The following is a 26,724-nucleotide window of genomic DNA, read 5'->3' on the forward strand; positions in this document are numbered from 1 at the left end:
TAGAGCATCCTGTTGTCCTATCCTACTACTTGTCATCCTATTCTACTTCCTAATTCCTCATATCCTACTTCCTCTCATCCTATACCTTTTCCTGAAAGAAGCATATTTTTACAATCAGCATACCTAGAGGAGAGGCTCTTTCAATTTTGTTGTTATGTTTTTATGTAGGAGGGGCGTGAGTACCTGAAGAAGAGCGTGTCGTCATGGTTACCTAGCCTACAGAAAGAGGAAGAGTCATTGGCGAGCACAGAGCATGACATGGAGGAGGAAGAAGATCAGAATAAGGTGTGAGCACAGGTGTTTGTGTTCCAAAGGCAACGGAGAGATAAAGATAGGATGTATCATGACCTCTCCTTTGACCTCTTTCTGATGACATGGAACGAAATAGTACTGTGCTTAAAAAGTTTTTAGTCTGGGAAATATAAGGGAAGAAAAGAAACAAACTAGCTTATTTTATCTTTTAATTTTTCTCTCAACGCCAGGCCAAGGCTGTGGCAGTCTGCCGCAAGGGTGGCCCTGGGGCCACATGCACGCACACACACACACACACACACACACACACACACACACAGACAGATCCTTCATCGAGTGACCACGCTTCACCGCTGACAGTCTTGTGACTCTTAAAAACATTTTTTTGCTTAAGGCTACAAGTTTCATGCTTATTCAAAGACATATTTTCATTTCCGTGTGACTAAATGAATCTTTGCAGTTCATCTGTTAAGGAGGGCTCTACGCGGCTGAAGAAACAGAAAAACAAGCCTCACCTGAACTGACTCGCTGAGGGAATTTATAAAAGTTGTTTACTTTCCTGCTGGTTAAAATTTCAGGAAACTTTCTGGCACTAGACATTAATTTGTCATATGTAGATGCTGCTTTGTGTGACGTTTGGAAAATCTTGGCAGGTAGGAGAGTATGTGCTTGTTTAAAGGTCCCATGACATGCTGCTTTTTGGATGCTTTTATATAGGCCTAAGTGGTCCCTAGTACTGTATCTGAAGTCTCTTTCCCGAAATTCAGCCTTGGTGCAGAATTTCAGCCACTACGAGCCAGTCCCACAATGAGCTTTCCTTAGGACGTGCCATTTCTGTGTCTGTAGCTTTAAATGCTAATGAGGAGGAGAGAGGCGGGGCAACTGCCATGCTTCGCTTGTTTGCAAGCCATGATGTCTCGAGGAAAAAAAAATATTGTGCTCGCCTCGCACGGTAGTAGCTCATTTTCTCATGGGCGGGCCAAATTCTCTGGGCGGGCAAAGCAGAGAAAGGGGAGGTAACCTTTCCCCGTATGACGACATAAAGGGAAGCTTCCAGATTGGGCCATCTGAGCTTTCATTTTCTCAAAGGTGAAGCAGGATACCCAGGGCTCGGTTTGCACCTATCTCCATTTCTAGCCACTGGGGGACCATAGGCAGGCTAGGGGAACTCATATTAATGTTAAAAAACCTCATAAAGTGAAATTTTCATGCCATGGGACCTTTAAAGCATGATGTAATCTGGGTTCAGAGCTCTTATCAACTCTTTACAAAAACCATTTATTCAGTAAAGAGATGAGAGATTGTGTTTGTATACAATACAACATCACAGACAGGCTACAATTAACACAACAGATGGTGACCTTGATGGTGTGATGATAATATATTGACTAAGTAAATAGTCTTTATAAAGTGGGATTATTGAAATGTCCATTGAGACCTTAAAAAAAATTCAGTCACAACCAGAACTTTTATTTATTTAATGGACAAATGCAAATCTAAAGATGTTTCCCCTTTTCTTGCTAGTAGACAATACTCTATTTGGCTTTTTCTATCCTAAAATAGTTATTAAACACCTGTATTATTTGCAGTAATGTCATGAAGAAAATTACCTACCAAATTTAAGCAACGTTGTGAGTAAAAAATGAGATTTATGAAAGGTTTATTGAAAGCATTTGTGGTATACTGTCGATTGCCATTGACAATACCTTCAACGTCAACTTTAATTCTTCTGCACAAATGCAGTGTTTGAAGTCCAAAGAGTGCAAATCTTTCAAACTATTTGTCAGTTTTGTAATTTTATTCATAGACATTTTCCAGTAGATGCAATACAAACAATATTCAGTAATAAACAATGTACATTAAAAGAAAAGCAATTAATACTTTTATTCAGCAAGGACACATTAAATAGATCAAAAGTGACAGTAAAGACTTTTACATGGGTACAAACAAAAGATTTATATTTCAAATAAATTGTAATTCATTAAAAATCAAGCAACAAAACTGTTTTCAGTAATAATTAGAAATGTTTCTTGAACACAAATGCAGCATATTGTAATGATTTCTGAAGGATCATGTGACACTGAGGACTGTAATCCAGTAATGTAATCCTGTAAAACAGTAATGGCTGCTTAAAAAAAATCAGCTTTGCCAATACAGGAATACATTACATTTTAAAATATATTAAAATAGAAAAATATTTATTTTAAAATATATTAATATAAAAATAAAAATAATAAATGCAGCCTTCGTGAGCATAGGAGTCTTTAATCAAAAACAGTAAAAAAAAAATCTTTTGAATGGTTTAAAATTTTGGAATAGTGTATTTATTTTCTAATTCATTTTTGTAAATTAGTTGTTAAAGAGTAGCCTTTTTTTCTATAATTATGAAAATATATGGAAAATAAGTTTTCATAATTTTCTTTATCAAATCACATCATCAAGACTTTTATGATCCTTAACTAATTTTCCTTTCAGTTAATATTTACTGTATTGTTTTTTTGTTTTAGAGCAACATCCTGCCTTATGAATCCAGAATAACAACAGCCAAACTGCTGATCGAGGCCGAAGAATATGAGGTAAGATGATGGTCTTGATCAACACTTTTAAGAAGAACATTTCAAATGTTTCGATTTGTTTAGTACCGGTCACTAATTCTTTGAGGTGGTAGTAATGCCGTCCTATACACAGGTTCAGCTGATGAGCTGTTCTCAAGCTACTTGGTTAGAAATCATTTCATAATAGAGCATTGGATCCATTCTAGAGTCAGTCTTTATTTATCCAGCGTGAGCACGGTTGAATCCAAGACAATCCATTCTTGCTGTGCAAGCAAGTTTAAAGACCTATAGAATACATCTTGTACAAGTACACTAATATTAGCTATATGTCTAACAAACAGGCTTAAAGCTGTCAGTGTTGTGTGTAATGAGGAGGTTTACTGTGTGTTCTACTGCAGCTGTAGAGTAAGCCATCACCCAGTGTGTTATAATACTGTATAATTGTCAGCAGGACAGTTATTTACTACCTAAAGATGACTTATTATGTGGCTGCCGTTAAGCTGGTGAAGGGAACAAATTGGTTAGCTGTTCTTGTAACCCATAAGGAATTATTATTATTATTACTAAAGAAACACTTTTGAGAAACAGAATTTGAATGCATGTGTTCCTGCTCCTGTTGAGTGCATGCGAACACTGTAATGATGCCCTTCATGCTGTCTAGGTAGGTTTGTTTGTGAGACACAACCATTCAGAAGTTGAGGTGAATTGTAGTCCTCCAGTGTTGGTTAGTAGTTTTGTCTTTTGTATCAAGGTGTCCCACAGCTCTTTTGGAGTTCTGAGGGAGACAGTGTTCGCAGTTAATAAGGCTAAGACTATAGATTTGTTTCCCTTTAAACCCTTTTCTCTTTTTCTATCAGCGCTAAGGTGTCCTTTGAATAATGCAGGATTGGTATTTTATTTGCACTTTACTGTGACCTTTGCAGTTGAGTGTGAGTGGTGCAGTAGGACCCTTTTTGTGCAGGGTGTGTGAACGGCCTGACACCTGTCCAGCACTCGGAGAGGGGTATCGTCAAAAGTGAGGGAACAGAGAATTGAAATAATAGCGAAGAGGAAAAAGGAAGAATGATTGGGTCGAGAGACAGAATGAAGTAGGGCAGGACCAGGATGAGATGCTGTAAGGTGAGGGAGAGAGAATGATAAATTGACAGCTGTGTGGAGCACACTTTTCTTTAGTTCTTTTTCACACTTGCTTCTGTTTGTTCGGTTCATCCTGAGGAGACAGTGAAGGACTGAGGGCTGCTGCCTGACTTTTAAAAAGCGTCTGCTCTCCCTCAGCCGAACACAAATAGAATCTCTTCTCAGCACGGGGGACATATTAATATTAAAACCAGTCACCTGGCTGTCTGTCAAAATGATGCCAAAGGTTGCAGGGTCGTCTCTGCGACAGCGGGTGTTTAGACAGAAGCCGGGCCCCCTGGCAGCAAGGCCCTTTGATTGGACAGCTGGGAAAGGTGAGCACTTCTAAACAGAGAGAAAGAGAAGGATGGACTCATTTAGATATCTAGAAGGCAGTCCAAGCTCAAGAGATACTGTTGAATTTTGTTTTAGAACATTCAACATAGTATAAATCAAGCTTAAATTGCTTAAAAATAATCTATTTTTTTAATAGCTTTCTTTTCTTTTTAGGAGCGCTTGTGCTCCTAATTTAAAAAATGTAGGAGCATGGTCAACAATTTAGGAGCACCTTCTAATCAATAATTAAAAATTCTGATAAAAAATTAACCTTCCCATTACGAGGTGATATTTGACTCCTTAAAGTGATTTGAGGGAATTTTGTTTTACCTTTGTAATGGCATTTTTTCTAAGTATATCATCTTTTATCAAAAAAAAAAAATGTATAAGCTTTTTAACATTTCTAATTACAACAACAGAATAAAAAGTAGAATAAGAATAAGTTACCAATCAAATGAAATCAGTATTTAAGAAATAAATTTGTACTACAGAGGTGGCACAGAAGAACACACAAGTGGCTTGTAGGTATATTTTCAGACGTTTAATGAGGCTCAGAGGTCGCATGAGTGCAATTAAATTCGTTTTAAGTATACAATTTTGAATATAGAAATATTAAATGATTTAAATAAATAACAGAAAAGATACTTTAAAAATGAAACTAAAACTGCCAGCAGGTGGCGGCAAGTCACTGATTTTATCACTGAATCATTCATTTGTTTGATTCGTTTGAACGGCTGATTCATTCAGGAACGAAGTATGTGACTGTCTTGTAATTGAATAATTGACTCACTAGATTCGTTTAAAAACGCAGTTCATTCATAAACGAAACACCACTGTGTTGGAATGGAGATGCGCAGCGGCTCAGCTGTTGCTTTGTTTGAAACTATTTTCGTTGACGAAATAGAGCAAAATAAGGCAATAGTGTTGTAGTCAGACAATATAAGTCACTTATTAAATTCTTGTTTAATGAACTGTTTGAAATGAATAGCACATTTGCAAACTCCCTTAATAATCATTAAAAGCTGTCACTCATATTAGTTCATTGCGATCTCACAAAACTCCATTATAATCAACGAAGCTCCTTACACTGCACAATGAATTCTTTTATTTACACTCTGTCTACACTTTGTTTGTTATAATGAGAGGATACGTCTGTGATACATTACTCAACGCTGCAAAAACACATTGTAAGTACGTTAGAAACCATTGAAGCTTCCTCAGCGCAAACACAAATATGCTGATCGGGTCAGTCGCACAGGTGCTCCTAAATATTTTTTCATAGTCGCACGCAGTAGTTTTCAGTCGCAAATGCGACTGAAATGGTTGCACTGTAGAGCCCATATGTCCTTAGTCATGTTTTACATGATTCAGTACACATCAAAATAATAATAATAATAGTCGACTACTTAAAAAAATATAAAATTATAAAAATAATACCAAAAAATGTAAAGAAAAAAACAACACCTGTGGTTTTCTTTCACCAATAATTAAATAGTAATCCATAGTTTTTACTTTCAAAAACCACAATTTTGACAGTATTTTCCACTAAAATTGCATATAATGTAATGTTAAAGTATTAATAGTTTTTCACTGTACATAGTAAGGTAACATTATTTTTTCTGTAAAAATTGCAAGCATTTTTACAGTGCACAATAATATTATGGTTATTTATATTTAGTGTACAGTAATTACTGTGATTTAGGCCTATATATTGGTATTTTATTTACTAATTTCTCTTTCATCTGTATTGGAAATTGCTATATTTGTAGCTATTTCTGAGTTCAGGTTTGGTCAGATAGAAATAATCTTGTGTGAGTATGTATTAACCTAAATCTCTTTTTTTACCCAAAAATATTGAACTCATTTTTTCTAAAACATGAACAATTTAACAAAATTATCATTATTTTTAATATTCTGACAAAGTATATTGAGGTGAAATGTTGCAATACTTTGAAATAGTGAGTTTTTTTTAAATTTCATGTTATCCTTTGAAGGAAGAAAGGCTCTGTTCTTATTACAGGGGTAAAATGTTTGCTTGCTTTATAGATTATATATAGAATATGTGTGTGTCCTTGTGCTGTAATGTCCTGCATGAACACATTCAATATTAGTTTTGTTGGCTATGTATGTAACTGTCAGACAGTGGCAATTCAAAATGAGTTTTGAGGACTCAGGAGAGTTTGTGTGTGTGTGTGTGTGTGTGTGTGTGTGTGTTTGTGTGTGTGTGTAGTGGCAGCGCATGCTGCATGAGCTAACTCAATTTTAGCAAGGCCTTTTCCTGCTCCACTCCAGCTGGGTCAAAGCCTGACACACTCTGTGACGGCACAAGATTGATGTCTTGCTTTGCTAGTGGGCTGAACAGAGGGAGGAGAGGAAGAGAGACGCAGGCAGTAGGACGAGTGGGAGGAATGGAGAGAGCGGAAAGAGATATAGTTGTATGAAATGCAGTATTTGGGATGAGAAGGAAGTCTTGCCCTTTAAAAGTGACGAAGGTGCTGTTTAATGTCAGTAGCGGAGGACTTAATTATCTTTAAAGAGGGAGATTTTTAAAAGAAACTCAAACCCTAGGGACCAACACACAAGGTTATACACACACAGAGACCCCTGTGCTAATTAGCCTTTTGGAGCTAATGACCAGACACCAGCGCACTACTTCAAATAAAACTGGACTTTTCACTTTTTGTCTGTGAATACTGGCAGTAACCCCAAAAAGTATCTGGATACCTAGGCCACGCTTAAATTTATGAATGTCTTTGCATTACGTAACAAAATATTATACTGTATATTCGTTTGGGTTGGTTTTGGTTGAACCTAAATTGGTTAAACCTAATGCACCAAAATGGCTAAGAAAGGTTCTCACATCATTTGTTTTCAGATGTAACTTTTTTTTAATCTGTAACTCAATGGAATTCATTTAGATTGATCCAAATTTTGGCTTTTCTGACCAAATCCTTTGTGGAGCATATTTATGTGAGTTTAAAAAAATGAAAAATTAGTCACCATTTTCTTAAAGGGATAGTTCACCCAAAAATGAAAATCCTGTCATTAATTACTCACCTTTATATCATTCCGAACCAGTAAGACCTTCATTCATCTTCGGGACACAAATTCAGATATTTTTGATGAAATCAAAAGAGTTGTCTGACCCTGCATAGACAGCAGTGCAACTACTACATTTAAGGCCCATAAAGGTAGTGAAGACAATGTTAAAATAATATTCAACCTTAATTTTATGAAGCTCAGAGAATACTTTTTGTGTGCAAAGAAAACAAATTCAACAATTCCTCTCTAGGGCATGCTACTGTCAAATAGTTTGTCAGTTAACTGGCTCTTTGGAAGTGATTTAAAGTACTTAATACAGGACACAGAATTCACGTAACATTTTTTGTGGGGTTTGAACCTACAACCTTTTGGTTTGTTTGCTATGCCATGCTACTCTGTGATGTGATTTGTACATGTCAGAATTTCTTACTCTAGGGTTTTGTTGATGTCAGGACACCTTTATGCAGGATTAACATCGTGTTAGCTATAGATGTGGCTTCTATAGTGATTTTCCTCTGAGTGAAGGAGCATTCTCTGGACAGTCTCTTAGAGACTATGCTGGCTTTAAGGCTTTAACACATTTCCTCATCTTCACTGGGTACGAATAATGTTCTCTCTCTTTTCCATCTCTTTCTCATTCCGGTCTTTTGTTGTGTGTGTGTGTGTGTGTGTGTGTGTGTGTGTGTGTGTGTGTGTGTGTGTGTGTGTGTGTGTGTGTGTGTTGGAGCTCGGCGAGAGAGTCATCAGTAATCCAGACCGGCTCTGATAAGAATGATAATTTGGGAAGATACTCTCTTCCTTCGCGTCAGTCTCAGGAGGCTAAAAAAGAGGACTGAGGAATATTTTTAGAAGCGAGGAAGCCGTGTGTGTGTTAAGGCTGAGGTCATCTTTGGTGTTCACTTTTTGTTTCTTAGGTTGTTAAACTGTGTTGTCGAGTTTTCATTTATTGAGAACATGTAGTCTTTTTTTTTCTTGTTTGTATTCCTATCCGTCCAGTGTGAGATGAATCTGAGTGTTTGTAGCTCCTTGCAAACTGCTGATGTGATTGCTGGCATGATCTAATAAGGTTGCGTAATAGAATTGCATCTGCGTTTGATTTAGTCTTTTTTTTTTTTTTTATTAGATGCTTTTATCCAAAGTGACTTACAAATGAGGACAACAGAAGCAATCAATTATAGTATTAAAACAACTAAAAACAGATCCAAAACTAAAAGCTAAAACTTTATAAATACTACCTATACACATTTTAAAAATAAAGAGATTAAATAAAAATGACAAATGCATACAACTAAATTTCAAAACTTAACATTTAAATGAAAAACAAAAAATAAAGCTAAAAACAATTCAAAATATTAAAGAACAAAAGGTATAAGAATATAATAATGAATCTTACATAACACTAAGCCAAACACCAAAAAAACAACTACATATGTGTATGTACAACCACACACACATACATATATACTGTATATGTACATACACATTTATAAATTCAATATATATATTATTTCATATTATATATTATTATATTGATTACAGACAGATTGTTTTGATTTAGGTCTCTGTGTTTGTCGACCAGCCCAATACAGCAACATTGGCTCAACCATGATATAATTTTGAGGTGGAATTGTTGTTTTGGTTGTTGTTTTGTTTCCAATGGCAGGTGATGGGAAATTGTTTGAAATTGTCAATATTTTATCTGTTAGAGATGCAGAAATGACACACATTTACAGCAAGTTGCTGAAAATCTGATTTTCAAGTTAAAACCACCTGGTAAATGTCTCCCAGTGTTCACAATATATGTAACTTTTTGAAAAATGTGTGAAAAAAATATGCATGCATGTGTGATTTTTACATTTAGATTACCCTAATGCCCATCATCTAATGCTAAAAGTTAATTTTTAAAAACACTAATAATTTAGTAACATTTAATACAATTATTTTAGCAAATTTCAAAATAAATATTTAGACAAAATAGTATAGATATAAAATATATATTTTGAGTTTATTTTTCACATAAGAGTATGCAATTAGAAAATAATAGGAAAATAAAATAATAAATAAGAAAATATTTTTGGAGGGCAAGTACAATTTTTAATGAAATGAAATCTCCAGTTTCATTCAGGTTTACTTTTTCAGAGTATTTTATTCTTTTTCCTTTTGTTTTTGAATATATATTGTTTGATTATTTTTATTTAGTCTCATCACTTGGTTTGAACAGGCTGGTTTAATTATTGTACTTTAAAAAAAAAATTATCTTTCAGTTTCTCTTTTTAGATGAAGTGCTGTGGTTGTGTTTGAATTATCTGCTCATAACTAAACTAAATGAAACCAAGTATAAAACTTTTTCACCTCGAATTATAAAGAGAGAGATTTCTGAAGCGTCTCCGCAGTGACCCTGGAGTCATGTTTCTGTCCCTTCATGCAGGACTCATAAGCTCACTCCCAGTCTAATGCCACTCTGAGCTTCTCTCTAATTGAGATAATGCGTTATCCACAGCTCTAAGCTGGAGTGATTGGCTGACACTTTTAATAGCGGTTAGAGGAACTTTTAGCTAATGAAAAGAATGAAATGTTCATCAGGCACTGACACTGAATTATTGAGCACAAATCAAACAGTTATTTGATATGACTTCAAAGCTTTGGAGAGAGCTGAGAGCCTTGTGTGATGCACCATTTGATGTGAAAACTCACACACGCATTTAGTGTTCAAGCACTTTGACCTAAAGATGCCAGAGCCTGTTTGTTCAACATATATCTTTAATCAGAATTTTCTTCAAGGAGCCCTTAACTTTGAATTTCAGTTTAAGGAGCATCAAATATTTGAAGAGAGCAAGGCCTTTACAGTCATTGAGTTACACTGACCTGCCCATTTAAAGTCTTCTATTCTTAATAAAATCATTAATCGTTAATCAGTATTCAATAATATATAATATAAGGTTCTTGTTGGATTATAGATGTGCACATGATATATAATGCAAAATCATTCATAGTCCTTAATATGTATGATTTGTATCTCTTAAATTTTAGTTTAATGCTGAAGTATATGGTCTTATAGACTACATAATGAAAGAATCCTATTTCCTAAGTTATAAAATGTTATATACTGTGCATTTTTGTGAGGAACAGAGTGAAATTTGTGCATGAACATGATGCTTTTTTTGTCGTCTTTGGAGAGCAGAATAAACTTTTTTTATTATTATTGTTCATAACTTTGGAATGATGTGGGTGAGTATATGAGTTTCATCAAAACTTCATTTTCAGATGAAATATACTTAGGGGGGAAAAAAGGTGTTGCAGTTTGTGCCAGAATTTTTTTCATGTTTTGTGTAATGTACAACCACACTTAAACATCAGCTTTCATTTCACTGTAAGATTACATAACATGTAAATATTGAAGTTAATTAAATTCATGTGATATAAATATGAAAGCTTCGACTTTGACTGTCTTAATGATTTTAAATAGTTTTGCTAGGTAGATGCATAAAATACAGTCCTATCCAGAGACAAACACACTGTCAGTGATTGTGGTAAACAGCTGATAAATAATGCAACGGTCGGGCTTAATTAGAAGCTGCTGATGAGTCATAAATTCTCATTTGAATATTCGGTCCCAGCGAAGCCTCGTTACTAAAACGAGCCGGCCCTAATCATTAATTATTCGTTGTCTGCCATGTCTCCAGTGATTGCTGGGGAAGAAAGCTTGTTTATTTATTAACACTAGAGCCCAGGCAGGGATAAAGCGATCAAAAGAGATGAAATGGACCGTGTGTGTGTGTGTTAGACTGCAAATGTGTAAGCCTGCTGCATTGTGGGACATTTTAGTGTTATTAGCCTGTACATTTGCAGGCCTTAGCATTGTGGGACATTTTAGGCTAATGACACTATTCATGATTAATGTGTTCCTCTGTGTTCTCGCATTGGATGCACACACGTGCAAATGTGCGTATGTGCTCATGAGCGTGGTGGAACACCCTCATAAGTCATATTCGGAGATCAGAAGAATGTGTCTTGTCATAAGGTCATATGAACGAGGTTAACCGTGTGTGTGGTAACCTTTTCACATACTCTCAGCAGACTTGAGATGGGCCATTAGCTTTTTCCCGGACATTTTCTCATCCAGGAAATGTTCTGGCTGGGCCGGGAACGCAAGCCTGCTTTAAATCTTTCCCAGTGCCGTTTTATGTGCTGTCAGTCCAGCTTTATATTACCGCATTTGCGCTGCATTGGGTAAGGTATGTATAGCAGAGGTGTAAAGATTACCTAAAAACCACACTTGAGTAAAAGTACAGATACCTTACAGTGAAAATTACTCCACTACACGTTACAAGTCACCAATTCCAAAACAACTTGAGTAAAAGTCTTAGAGTATCTGATTTTAACAGTACTTAAGTATTTTACTTATACTAAATATAGGCTCAAAGATGCACTAGTCAAAGAGACATGCCAGTCAAATACTGTAACAATGTGGAGAAGCTGCGGAAAACAGGCAGAGGCAAGGATCTATGTGCTGGTATTTCATGGAAAAACTAGAACAAGCAAAAACCAAAGGGAACAAAGAACAGAATGACTGGCAAACAAACAACCATTACATTCAACAACTCACAAGGAACTAAAGAAAAACTAGGGCTATATACAGTGGGTACGGAATATAAAACACCTCTGATTCACAAATACCTGCTAAGGAACTCGCATTCACATAAAGCAGCCTTGTTGGCAAGTTTGGGTAAGTAAGGGCAAAATGCAGTACTTTCAGTGACCTGTAATAGGCCAACGCGATCTCATGAGACCAGGCTGAATAGGCAGTATCACGTCTTTTGTAGCAGAAATAAACTGCTGCAGAAAAAGCTAGGTCCATGCAAAATGTAATGTGTAACTGCAACACTCATTTCAAATGTAGTGGAGTAAAGAATACAGATACTCATTCAAAAATGTAGTGAAGTAAAGAGTAAAAGTTGCTAATATCTTTGATACTCAGTACAACCACAAAGTACCTGAAAAGATACACAAGTACAGTAACTAATTACATTTACTCCAATACTTTACACCTCTGATGTATAGACAGGACAGGGCCTCTATTTCCAGCTGACCAAAAGCAGGGAGGACCCACAAGAGACTGTGGTGTCAGGCTTACAAGTCCAAGATTGGTTCAGTTAGCCACTGGTGGATGGCTTAACTACACTGAAAGCATCATTTTGACAGTCTTTTTTAAAAGTAGCTGTGCATTCTAACAGAATACCTTCTTTGGTATAAATCGCAAAAATATAATTCTAATATTGTAAAAGTTTTACCAGTATCTGATTTCTTTTTGGATGTTTTTAATAGTGTGAATTGACTTATTTTTTTCCCTGTCTGCTGCCTTTCACTTCTCGGCTCATGAACCAGCAGAAAGTTGCTAGTGAAGGGCTCAGGACTGTATCATTCTTGTGGCAGCTTCAGCTAGTCAGTGTTGCGAGAACGTTATTTTCATGATTTCAAGAACCCAGCACATTTATGCACTGGAAAATGCCTACTATAATATAATGAAATATATGCAGTTTATGTTTTGCTTGCAAAAAAATCAGTTTTGTCAGAATGCATGGCTACTATTAAATTGCGGTCAATGCAGAAAAATGTGTTTTTCCTGTATAATGCTGTATTTAGGGAATCTTCTACTGGGGATAACCAGCCTGACCATCTAATTCTGTTTGACTTATCCAATATATCCAGAGGTTATGATGCAAATAGTTATCATCTATCTCTTTAACAGTTGTGAGTTGTGAAATTTCTATTGAAGTATTTCCATCTATTTTTATGTTATCTTTGTTTTACTTTTACCTGTGCTTATCATATAGACATCTTATGAGTGTCCATATAGCCAATATTAATCCAAGTCTAATGATTAAATATTGTGATTATTTTTAATATGTTCTGTCAGTGACACATTCATCTCAGACAATTATATTGACAAAAAGTAAAAGTAAAGACATTGCAAAAAGTATCAGTTTAAAGTAAAAATATCTAAACTTTAGGTGCTTCTGCACCCTTGTTATTCAGCTATAATTCTCCTCTGATTTTTAGGATAAATTATGGGTACGGTTAGGTTTAGGGGTAGGGATAGGGTTAGGTCTATGTTTTTGGACGGTAATATTGTTCCAGGATCAACAAAAGATCATGCAAAATCACGGCGACCAAAAAAGCTTTCGGATTTCATAAAAAAAATCTTCATTTGTGTTCTGAAGATGAACAAAGGTCTTACAGGTTTGGAACGACATGAGGGTGAGTAATTAATTGCAAAATTTTAATTTTTGGGTGAACTATCCCTTTAATAAATGTGTGGTTAGTCACTTTACTTGTCATTTGGATGTTCCTTTCCTATCTTAAGTGGGGCGACAGGCCAAAATAAGTTGTAATATGATCCAGACTTCTTGCTGATAGTCAAAAGTCTTGTTAGGTGAGACTTGGTCTCAGGTGTTGTTCTTTTATTGCTGAATGGGCTTTTCCATTGTTTTACAGGATGCCAGTCTGGAAGTACTTTGTGCTGAGTGTGTTTGTGTCTCTATACAAAATATGTCTGAGAGAAGGGCATAAGACGGGCTCTGTCTGTCTTGGTTTGTGTACTAATAAACAGCGCTGCCTCTAATGAATCATTAATGTTCTGTTTACCCAGCTTAATGAAGCACCGCTGATGAGGGCCTGTGTTGTGTATGCATGTGAATGTGTGTGGCTGCTCTTTGTATGCAGATAAAGACTCTGAAACAAGAGGGAATAGTGAAAGAATGCATTTGTTGTTGTTTTTTCTCATAATGTGAATATGTGAAAGTGGTTGAAAAGGAGCGAATGATAAGTGTTATTTTTCAGAGTTTGTGTTTGGGTCTGTTTGGTCTAATCTGTTAAGTTAATGACTTGTATTTGTCTGTGCTATTGGGTCTGTGTGTGTTTGTGTGAAACTCCCTATCGATTGTTGTTAGCTTCGTGTATTCCTTTGGCTCTAGTTCACTCTAATCTTTCTGTCAATGATGCCCTTGTCATCCAATAACTGACTGGTTGTCATGGAAATGCATTTGTTCTCGCATAGACCTGTCAGTCATTCAAAGAGTTCTAATGAGTTGTTTTGCCTTTGATGTGAATGCAGAGAATATCAGCTCCAGAAATACAGCGCAGTGTTGGGTTTCCTCCAACGTACAGTGTCAGGAGGAACTTTGATTCCCTATTGGCTCTTCATTCAGCTTGCAGAAACTTACCAACATCCACTTTTAGATTAACTTGAGATCATTTAGCACCAAATGATTCCTGTAAGTTCACGTATAGAAAGGTGTGTGGCATGTAGGCTAATATTGCCCAAGATAATTTGTATGCAAAGATTTGATGAGCTATTAAAGAAATGCAATTTTCGGATGTTGTACTGTAGTATATCCTAACACTGGTTAATGCTGCTTTCAAGTCCTTGTACTTATTAACTTGAAAGATGTTATATGGTATGAAATAAAAAGTGTTTTTGTTTGGAACAACATGGGCATGTTTGGGCCTTTTCGTAGTTTTCACTTAAAGCATTTAGCACTAATGTAGCAAAAATGAAGAGCAAAGAATGTGCATTAGGTGGGTAATTGATGCTGTATCTGTATTTTATCATATTTGTGCAGGGAATATAGTTTTGTCGCACAAGCCTGTCACCTCGTAAACAGGCTAAATTAGTCATTTATTCTTGCAAGCTTGTAATAGTTTTTCATCAGTGGTACACAAAATGCAAAAGGAATACATTTTGCTGTCAAAATTCACATTAAAAAAGAAACTCTGTAATATTTTTTGCTCATTAAAATGGGTTACACACACAAAAAAAGATAATACTTTAGAAAAATGTTCAAACTCATATTAGAAAAAGTGGTGATTCTCAACCAGGGGGCCGGGGCCCACTAGAGGGCCTCAGCAAACTTCCAAGATGACTTAAAATTATTTAAAGTAAACCAAAACAAATGAAAATCTGCATATTTCTTATTTTAATTCAACCCTCAACATTTTTATTCTTTCATTACAGAGTCAGGATATATGAGAAAGCCTCATTTTAAAAGTGTGATGTATAGACCTCGAAAAGTAATGTAAAATAATAAATATAACTTCACTGGCATTATAATGAATATACATTTTTCGAGTTATGCTAAGCTCTAAAAAGAATGTATTGGGTAGAAATGATGAGTAAAAAAATGTATATTTAATCCTTATCCAGTAAATCATGAAAAACTGGAAAAGTCATGAGGCCTTTGAATATTATTGTGGTTTTGGAGTCAAGGTTGAGGACCACTGAGATAAAGATAATTGTATTGGTCTTATATTCTTATAAAAGCTGTTTTATTTTACATGCTGTGGGTTGCCTCATGAGGGCCACAATTTTGAGATCACATGACCAGCTTGATTCTTGGAATAAATTAATCATCTCTTATAGTGTCAGTGCATAGTGTATTTCTACAATTGCATCAGATTTTTTTTTTTTTTTTTTGGCTTGATACTGCATCTACACCATTAGTATAAGTCAGGGATTGTCCAGCACTACATAAACAAAAACTGACTGCACATTTAATTGGCCATTTGGAAGATTGCGGCTAAAAGAAATCCTAGAGAGTTCCAACTGACATTGTTGTGTGCAGTTTCATGTGAATTTAAGTCTTAAATTTGATCATTCAGATGTGGTTTAAAGGCTTCATACTTGAAGTAATTTGCTGTCACCAGCACATTGTACTTTTCGTCCTTCTGTCTTTGGACAGGAGTTGGCACTTTGTTGTTTGTTAATACTTCTGAAGTCTGTGTCTGTGCCACGTTGAATCTGTCAAATGAAATGTGCCGTTAATTTATGTAATCCTGTGTAAAAGGTGTCTTCCCAATGGGCTAATGCTCTTATCTCTGTGATACAGAGTTTGTTTATGTGGATGAGAGAGAGAGAGGGAGCACAGATGAATATTCTTCCATCTCTTTGACAGCCTCTCATTGATATCTCATGGATGAGATTAAAATCTCCTAGGACTGGCAGTGCTTCTAAATTGGCACGAGTGCTTCATCTTCAGCTTTTCTTTGCCACGTGTAAGCCTCCGGCATGTCACGCAAGCAAACTGACACTTCCCTTTGTTTGGAGTCCTGTCAGCAAGCGTCTGCTCTCTCCTGACTGTCAGTCAGAGCTCAGCTCTACTCCAGCGTCACAAGAGCTGCGGCACGCTGCTGACAGCTCCGCCGCCGCTGAAATCAAACTCTTGCAGTCCATGCGTCTCAGAGAGTGGGAAGGGAATGTGTTGTTGTTTGTCTGTGAGTGTGTTTGTTTCGTTACAGAGCTACATGAAGGCATGCTGTGAAGCAGTCTGTTTGCATAGCTCTGGTGCTCATATGGATGGCAAGGTTTGAATTCAGCTTGCAACATTTTCAAACCACATTCCCCATTTTTTCCCTAGATGCTCTCCACTCGGGATGGGCATGTGCAATCAACTGGTAGATTTGGAAAAAGTTGGAAAAAAGCGTCAGTGAATTTTTCAAATGGTTTTTGACTTTGCATTTGCATTTTGCATTTAGTCATTTAGCAGATGCTTTCATCCAAAGCGACTTACAAATGAGGACAATCAAAGAAAAACAAGTAGATCGAATCGAAAAATAGAAAGCTAGTGTTTTTTTTTTTTGTTTTTTTTTTTAAATAAAAAAAAAAGAAGATAAATAGATAAAGTAGAATTAAAATAGAATAGAAAGTGCTAGAGTTAGAGGGTCCAATAAAGATGGAACAGATGTGTTTTTAGTCGTTTCTTGAAGATGGCTAAGGACTCAGCTGCTTGGATTGAGTTGGGCAGGTCATTCCACCAGGAGGGAACATTTAATTTAAAAGTCCGTAAAAGTGATTTTGTGCTTCGCGCCTTCACACTAGTTTACGGTAAGTCAAATACAGGTGCGCTGCGTGCTACATACTGCGCATCCATTGAGTACATGACATGATCCATTGAGCGCATCCAAATAGTACAGATCGCTTGACGGAGAACGAAGCTCTCAAGCGCTCAGTCAGCGTGTTTATCGAGTGAAAATCTGTGTTGAACGCCTCTCACACACATACTGGCGTGCAAAATCTAAGAATTTATTAGCCAATGGCTAATGTTAGACATTATTTAGTCGCCCAGAGTAAAATTTAGTCGCATATGCGAGTGATTTACTCGCAATGTAGAGGGTTGATCTTGCAGCGGCATTTTGGATTAATTGTAGAGGTTTGATAGAAGTTGCTGGAAGACCTGCCAAGAGAGCATTGTAATAGTCCAGCCTGGATAGAACAAGAGCTTGAACAAGGAGTTGTGTTGCATGTTCTGAAAGAAAGGGCTGAACTGATCTTCCTAATGTTGTATAAAGCAAATCTGCAGGACCGGGCAGTTTTAGCAATGTGGTCTGAGAAATTCAGCTTATCAATCACAACTTGACTTCATTTATTTTATTTTTATATTCATTTAAAAAAAATTTTTTTTGACTATAAAATTACTCTAAATGTCCATCCATCTTCAGTGTTTCTAATAATTGACATTAAATGCACATATATTATTTACAGCACTCCAAGGCACTCAACTACACATTCAGGCCATTGTTTCAAAATGATGCTGTTTAAAGATCAACAGTCTTTAGTCTTTTAGATGCCCTGTATCCGTGCATACACAAAGGTGTTCTAAAGGTCTGTTGTAAATACATTGGTGGTTGAGAACTCTTAAGACGCTACACTGCAGCATGAGCTGAACTCCGTAGCATCAAGGTGAGCCGAGTGCAGTTTGTGGTTTAAGCTGAGAAAGGCTGAAGAGAGACTTTTATTTTTATCACAACGTGGGGGTAAAAGCTGACATTCAAGTTTTTTCTGGCAATGTTCCTTGCTTCTACATTGCGGAAGTGCTGCTGTGATTTTGAACTGCACAGCTGAGTGGACTATAAGCTCCTCTTGACATTATATCTCCATGGCAGACTAATGAACTACACTCGATCGGAGCAGCTGACCTGCAACCGCATCAGCATGTTTTTATGTAGGTCAATAGCATGTAACAAACAATACTATATACAGTGACTCTCTTAAGTATCCTTTTACACAAAAGTAATATGGTGGTAGTGTATAGTGACTGTTTCAAATGGTAGTATTTGATATTTTCAAATATTGGTTTGTATATTTATTTGTAGCATATATTTTAAATGTAGTTGCTACTTCAATTTGCAATGTTAATCTTTCTGCAATTTAATTAATTTAGCATTTTTTATTATAAATTTTATTATAGCATCCTAAAAATATGGCACTCATGCACAAGACTGAAAAATAGCAATGCTGCTCTGCATGTGTATGTAGACCAACAATTAAACAAGGCAAAAAATGAGAAAAAAAGAAATAATAAAAAGAAATAATATTTAAAAGGTAAAATAAACATAATTAAGCATAACATTAAACATTTTTAAAGTATTTATGTAGTTAGTAGTTACATACATACATTAAGTATCCTGTAACTTTTGTTTTATGCTTTTGTAATGTTTAAGGATATATATATTACCAACTTTTTTTGTCATCTGATCCTCTTTGACCTAATATATTTTAATTTAAGGTACCCTGAAATTGATTTTAATAATGGAGTATCACATTTGCATGTTCATGGTTCTCTGACGTTGGTTTTGGGCACATGACATGCAGGTAAACAAATAAAATATTTCATTTTTTCAGTAAGTGTTTTATTTTGATTCATGCTAAAATTGTTTTCATTTAGCATTTTTATGATTTAATTAATTATTAGCTTTTCATTAAACTCTCAAACCCCCTGCAGTTCTTTCACAAACCCAGCTTGGGAAACCTTGACCTTATATAATGTTTAATGCACATCATGTTGATAACAACAAATGGAATACGTTTTCTTCAGGGTGGCCGCGGGTCCTTAAAAAGTCTTAAAATGTCTTAAATAAAGTTTTCATAATAAAAGGCCTTAAAAAGTCTTAATGTCTTAAATAAAGTTTTCATAATAAAAGGCCGTAAAAAGTCTTAAAATGTCTTAAATTCAGATTCGATGGGTCTTAAATATTTTCGGTCCCAATTCCGCAAAAAATTCTCCAGTCTATGACGTACTCAGTGACTGTTTACATACAATCATTAGACAGACAGATTTTCCCCCGCTGTAGTTACTGCTACAGTTAGCTGACCAGCCTCCTAGCTAGTTTAAAATGGGTTAATGCAAGTTTACTGAAAAATGGCTCTAGAATTTTGCTTGCCCAACTGGACAAATAGCCTGTTTGACAAACAAATAACCAGTGACGCATCGAAACGTGAGAATGATTCTTCTGATTTTATTACATTCAACGTAAACAGCGATTGATAATGGATAGTGTATTTCTGGTATCAAGGTCGCGCTATTTAGGCTTGCGCTGCCTGTAAGAGACTTTTATGGAGAAATCAAATCAAATGAGTGTATGAAATGAGTAAAAGAGCTGAACGGGACACAAAGAAACTCACAGCAGAAACATACTGAGGTAAAAATTCAGAATGTTAAGTTTTTTATTTATAACATGATGTAGTTAAGCAACATACCATGACAAGGGAGCTAATTGCCGAATATTCTCACGATTGCAAATGTTACATTGATTTTACTTAAAATAAACAAGTAGTTAAGCAGTCACGTAATTAGGTTACTCACATTTTAGACACAATATTGACTGTTTTGTTCTGTTTCACCAACTAAAATAGTTCCAAACAAAGATCACCGCAGAAGTATTGCGCAATCTCCAAGCAACACGCAGCAGTGTTTTGTTACTGAATGATTCCGCTAACGGTTGAATGAATCACTCAATGACTTACCGCCACCTACTGGCGGGGTTAGTATGTTTAAAAGTATGTATTCCCCCGCCAACATTTCTTATTTGTATATTCAAAATTGCATTTAAAACAATAAATGCATAATATTATTTATTGCAGTTGTAATTGTGCAATGTAAATTAATTTGTTTGATAAAAGCCTTAGTGTAAATTGTCAGTTGTAAGAATTTGACATGAAATATGATGGATACATTTAATAGGGTTTAAAAATGGACCTTTATACAAGTAAATAACATTCTTTTTAAATATCAGGTTAATATCAAAATTATGCAGATAAATGTCAAAGCTAATAGAACACAGATAAAATATTGCTTCAGAATAAATTGTTTACACCACCAGAAATCTCAGTCATGCGGTGCTTTTTTGGGGATATTTTGTATGGAATATTGTCTGCTGATATGAAAAGTTTGTTGTATATCATAATAATTAATAGCATTTTTGACATCTATCTATCTATCTATACTGTATATTACATTTAACAAATTAAATATTACATGATATGTATGTAAAATAATGTGTGATTTCCATCAGAGGTTTGATCTTAAATTTCATGTAAGGTGGTATTAAAAAGGTCTTAAAAAGTCTTAAATTTAACTTATTCTTATCTGTAGACACCTTGTTCTTGCTCTTTGTATTTTTATATCAATATGGTACAAGATTATCCTATTTAAATCAATGTGAAAAGGAGATGGGTCAAAAGTAATCAAAAAGTAATGTTAAAGTAGTCTGATTATATTACCTAAAATGTGTAATGTAATCGATTACGTTACTAACTACAATTTTTGTCATGTAATTTGGAATCAGTAACTGATTACAATTTGTAAGTAATCTACCCATCTGTCTCTCTCTCTATCTCTCTCTCTCTCTCTCTCTCTCTCTCTCTATATATATATATATATAAGCATTTACAATGGTACATGTCTAAAAACATGCTACTTTTTTAGTGCCATTTTTCCGTTTCCATCTCCATTTGCCCCTTCTCTCTGTCTCTCTATCTTTCTCTCTCGTATTGTCTGTTTCTCTCTCTACCTTCACTCTCTCACTCACACGCACGCACGCACACACACACACTCTTTTGTACATGCATTTAGTTAAGAACAGTGTGCAGGGTTGTGAGGTTTAGTGTATTTTAGGCGCCATGTTGACAGAACATCAATAATAATCCTAATAAGATCTGTGTGCGTGTTCGTATGAGTGTATGTTTAGATGCAGGTAGAGGGAAATCTATTTGTCTTGCCAGCAGAGGTCAGGGAGGGCATGTAGAAGCGTCAGAGCTCAGCAGGAGCAGCAGAAGAAGGAAAACGTAGCCTGAATTAGAGGAGAGAACAGAGACAGCACGGTTTCACACACACACAAACGCACACAGACAGACATGCTGATACACGTGTGTAACCTGTTACTGCATCAGCACAGAGATGCAGTGAGACTCAGCACATCTGGAGGAGCGACAGGGCTGCATTCTCTTTCTCTCTCAATCAATACCTCTGTCAGCAGAGGCCATGAAAGATCAGACACGCACAATCCTAAAAGCAGATAACGAGAGGGGTAGCTTTGTGATATCTGTCCTGTGTGTTTGTCACTCTCGGTCTGTCACCCTTTTAATCATTACCTCCATGAGCGGAGGGCAAGAGAGATCAAACATTCACTTCTCTAAATGCAGTTTACAGGCTGGATTGCTTCATGTTTGTGTTTTGGCGCTTTCTCTGTCTTGCTCTCTTTCACATACATCACACAACACACTTGACTTTCACTGTTAACAAGATCAATGGCTTTTGGTAACTGTCCTCTTTCTTCTCTCTCTCTGTCTGTTTCTCTTTATTCTTACATAAAAAGGAATGCGGAATGCATAAATATACCATATGAATAAATAAATACATTTATTATTTTTGTTTAATTTTGTATATTTAATTGTGCTTGCTTATTTTTAGTTTTTACATTTTAGATTACCTTTGCTGTCATCTAACACTCATCAGTTAATCTTTAAAAACACTAATTATTATAATTATGAAAATAACACTATTAAATTTAATTTTTAAATCTCAAAATAAATATCAATTTTTCATATTGTACATTATACAGTTGAGATTTGTAGCACTTAGAACTTTTGACTTTTCCTTTTTGGTATTTTAATTTATTTAGAAGAAAATGCTTTCATCAGGTCTCCCCCTAATACGCCCCCCATCAGCAGTCAGCACACTCTAATTAATTATTCCCTCTAATGAAAATACATTTTTTTTCTCATTTCCTTTCTTTGTCTCACAGTCCCACAGTTGCCACAGTGATGGAAAAACTGTAACTTTTCTATTAAAAACTTTTCTATCTATTTAAAATATATATTTTTTGCTCACAGTTTCTACCCAATAAAACATTTAAATATTCATAAAAATATAAGATAAGTTATAAGATATTATATCTTTTTTTTTCATAAATTTTCCAAGTCTAGAAATCGTACTTTTAAAATTACGCTAACCCATATATCTAGGCTAAGTCAGTGGAAACCCTTGTTCTTCAAAGAAAATAAGAAAATATTTAGATTTTTAGATGTTTTAGCTTATTTTTTAATATATAAATATAGATTTACCAAAATCAACATCATATACTCCATTGGGACACATTCTAATCTCAATGCTTTTTCGTCTTATTTTCCTGTGAGCTTTGTGAGCCATACCTCTAATTGTACACTCTACTTAATCCTTAATCTTAATATTTGTTCTAACTCTGACTTTAAAGGGGTCATATGATGCTGCTAAAAAGAACATTATTTTGTGTATTTGGTGTAATGAAATGTGTTTATGTATTAAAGTTCAAAAAACACATTAGAGAAAGGAAAAATTGAAATCGCATCATATGACCCCTTTAAGGATCCTTCTTTCTGTATCATTCTGAGTGTTTACATTAGTGTTTTGTCTGTCTAAACTGAAAAGCATTAATGAGGTGTCTAGATATGTGTGATGAATGACTTGTTTCTTGCAATTTTGTGGTGCTGTAAACTCCTCGGCATGTTGTGTTGTGATCCTCTCAGTTCTTTTTCCCTACTCCTTCTCTCCATCTTTCTCACTCTCTCTCTCTCATCCCAGTCTAATTATGTTTGACCTGACATTTGGCTTTCTGTCGTCTTAATTTCTCTAATTTGGCTGCTGTTCTTGTCTTCACACCCATCTCCCTCTATGCTTGTCCTCGCTTGCATTATTATAATGTCCCTCAAGGCTCCGACCTGGGACCTTTCAGCATGGAGCTATTTTATTTTTCCATGATTAGTAGTTTGTTTTTAATTACAAAAATACTCACTGAACCCATCACATGAACAAATGTGTACAAACATTTGAATGTTCTTCATCTTGAAGAGGGTTGAAGAGCCATGAACTGCCTTTCTTACAAAAGTTTCTCAATGCGTCTTTTTATTTCTGACTTTTTTTTTTCTCCTGAAAACGTGACTTGATTTTGTGACAGGAAAGCTCCTTTGTCTACCTTTGATACTGCAAATAGGCTGCTTATCATACATTCAGTTGTCTGCGCGGAACTGTCCTGTGTACGTTTTTTTTACGAAAGTAAATAGAGAAGACATTGAATCGTGTTACTTTGATCGTCACAAGAGGCTGTGCCACTTTTAAATTCTGAGTGAGAGCGTGTTCAGCAATAAGCTTTGTGTTGTCTGTTCCTTTGTGCTGGCCGTGAATGGCAGGCTTTTTGCACAATTTCATCTTTCTGCTTTTCAATATTCCAGCACCTGCTATCCAGTGATCCAGTGTTCACTTATCAAGGCTATTTGGCTGTATGTGTTTACATTTCTTGAAAACTTTGTAGGCTTTTTGTAATTCTGACATTTGTGAAGACCTTATCTCATGTAATTCCGATCTTCATTTTATACTTTTAGGGTGCTTTCACACTTGGTTCGATTGCTTGGTCCGAACCGAGTTCGATTGCTCCCCCCTCCCCCTCCCCCCGTTGGACTGTGTTCACATTATATTATTTGGGTCCGAACCGTGGTTCGTTTGCGTCATCAAGCCAGCAGCTGTTTACCCCGTTGCTTAGTAACGATGGCGAAGGAGAAGACGGCAAAATGCGTAGCATTGCTCTCTTCAATTTTATATTTATGCTTTTGAACCGTTGGTTTTGTTTCCAAAGCTTCAGTACATAACGTCGAACCTGGGTGCGCACCAAAAGTGCTAGTGTGAAAGCACCCTTATACTACCTCTAAAACTAATGGTTGTATTGCTGAATTCTCTAAAAAATTGGAACCTGGACAGAGTTTTTATTTTTAGGTTGAGCAACTACTTGCAGTTTTTCTTTTTCAGAATCTCAAGGGAAACAAAGACAGGGCAGTTCTTATAGTTACAAAAGCTGAAATATTTTTCTGTATTGATGGTTATTGATTTTCTATTGAGAGAGGACAGATGCATTTGAGACATGAAGGATGATGTTCTAAAGAGCGTTTTTGGGTCAAAAATTTGGATGCGCAAAATGGAATCGACTGTGTGTGAAAGTGTGTGTAGTTCTGCCACTTTTAGGAGTGCCTTAAAGGATAGAAAACCCAAAATTATCAGGAATATATTGATAATTGTATATGTTGATATCCAGGCCTTAGAAGAGTCATAAAAATAGTTTGGTCGAAATTATGTGAAAACCTTTACAGTATGTGAGGTATAAAACTAATCGACATGGACTAAAAGCCATAAAATTCCAAATTTCAAAGTATTTAATTTTTCTTTCATTTGCGTCATTCATTTTCATGTATTGCATTAGGAAGATTTTATAATTTAAATTAAGTATGTTTTTGTCTGTGTTCATCCATATCTGCATATTATTGGAATGGCAGAGATGAATTTGCTCATAAGTATTGTTTCTCATTTAATTTGCTCAGTTACACATCCTCATGCCATTCCAAATTATTCTTTCTTCTGTGGAAGAAATAATATTAGTATTTTTTTTTCTTCGTACAATGGAAGTCAGGAAGCCAGGGTTGGGTATCGTTTAAATTTTATCAATTCCAATTCTGATTCCGACTCTGCTTATTGATTCCGATTCTTATCGATTCCCAGTTTTGATTCCAATGTGGTTAAAAAAAAATCTAACATTTAGATATCAAACATATTAATTCAGTGTTTCTTTTTGCAAAACATTTAATTGCTGCTGAATACCATGAACAAAAAATCAGCTGGCTACATAAAAACTGAACTCGATTAAGAGCTGTTTGTGCAAAATAGAGCTGCACGAATCTGGATAAATTGAGACTTTTTTTTCTTCTTTTTTTTTAAATGTAGGTTGTAGTTCTCTCACAATTCTGAAGAAAAAATATTAGACAACTAAACAAAATCTCATGGAATTTATGAATGGAATGATTCAATGACAATGAATGAGATTTACATGTTTCATTACTGGATGAATCAGTGTTTTTGAATGCATCTCTTGAATAAATGATTCAAAGACAAATATAGGTGGAATTTAAATTTAAATTTTACAACAAGTATTCGATTCTGGAATTGGAATAGATTTTTCGATTCCCAAGCCTATTTGGAATGACATGAGAATGAATGAGTAATTAATGACAGAACTATACCTTTATAGTAGTGCAAAATTTCAGAAGTGCTGTTAGCATCTAGCATAGCTGTTACTGTGTCAAATTGACCCAACATGACAAATCACAGCTCAAGAGTCATAATTTGCTGTTTGTGAGTGAGAGATATGATGTGTGAGTGACACACCGTATGTTTTGTGAAAGAGACATGCTGCCATTTGCCATGTTGAAATCACATCTGTGGAGGCTGAAAAGTTGTCGCTAAAGTTGCAGTAAATCTGTGTCTAAATTTAAAATGGTTCAAGATGACCCCCAACAGCACAGGTCAGAGACACTGAGAAATTGCACTGACACATTTTGACTAACATTATAAGTGGACCTCATGAGGGAACAAAAATATAAATCGTGATTTTGACCCGTTTAAAGGGGTGGTTGATTGCGATTTCACTTTTTTAATGTTAGTTAGTGTGTAATGTTGCTGTTTGATCGTAAACAATATCTGCAAAGTTACGAAGCTGAAAGTTCAATGCAAACGGAGATATCGTCTTTTAAAATTCTGGCAGTTTAATGCCTACAAAAACGACTGGTAAGGGACTACAACGAGTTACTTCCCGGGTCCGTTACGTCAAGAACCCAGAATTTTACATAAACCCCGCCTCCGGGAACACGCAGCAAAGGGGGCGAGGCCATGCTGCGCTGCTTTAGAGAAGAGGAAGAGAAAACTAGAGGTGCACGTAAAAATCTATTCATATATGAATCGCGATTCTGTCTTCTAACGATTCTAATGGATTCACAAGTTTCAAAATCAATGTTCTAAAGCAGCGTTCTCATCCTGTTCCTGGCCTCGCCCTGATCTGCACACGCTCTGCATCTTTCTCTCTCTCATTCAGATCATCAGCTCAGTGAATACACTTATTTTCACATACTATAGTTATGAGAAGCATTATACATGTACGTGCGTGTGGTTGCCGAACTGTATTAAAGCTTTAATCATAATAAAACCGTATAAGCTAACAGAAGCAGTAGCATTTACAAATAAAAGCGTATCTAAAAGTATGAGACAACAACAAACAAAAAGCATAGGCCTACCAT

General features: G+C 35.6%; 1 protein-coding gene across 1 annotated transcript in view; it reads left to right on the top strand.

The window, feature by feature from the left end:
* LOC107689883 (probable assembly chaperone of rpl4) overlaps positions 1–26,724 on the top strand; it is an 85,290-nt gene that overhangs the window by 9,744 nt on the left and 48,822 nt on the right. Inside the window, exons 7-8 of the mRNA XM_016488062.1 lie at positions 169–285; positions 2,760–2,828. Coding sequence (XP_016343548.1) covers positions 169–285; positions 2,760–2,828 — 186 coding nt within the window. The remainder of the gene's footprint in view (positions 1–168; positions 286–2,759; positions 2,829–26,724) is intronic.

This window comes from Sinocyclocheilus anshuiensis, unplaced genomic scaffold (assembly GCF_001515605.1).
Source record: "Sinocyclocheilus anshuiensis isolate Anshui unplaced genomic scaffold, SAMN03320099.WGS_v1.1 scaffold1239, whole genome shotgun sequence".
Lineage (NCBI taxonomy): Eukaryota > Metazoa > Chordata > Actinopteri > Cypriniformes > Cyprinidae > Sinocyclocheilus > Sinocyclocheilus anshuiensis.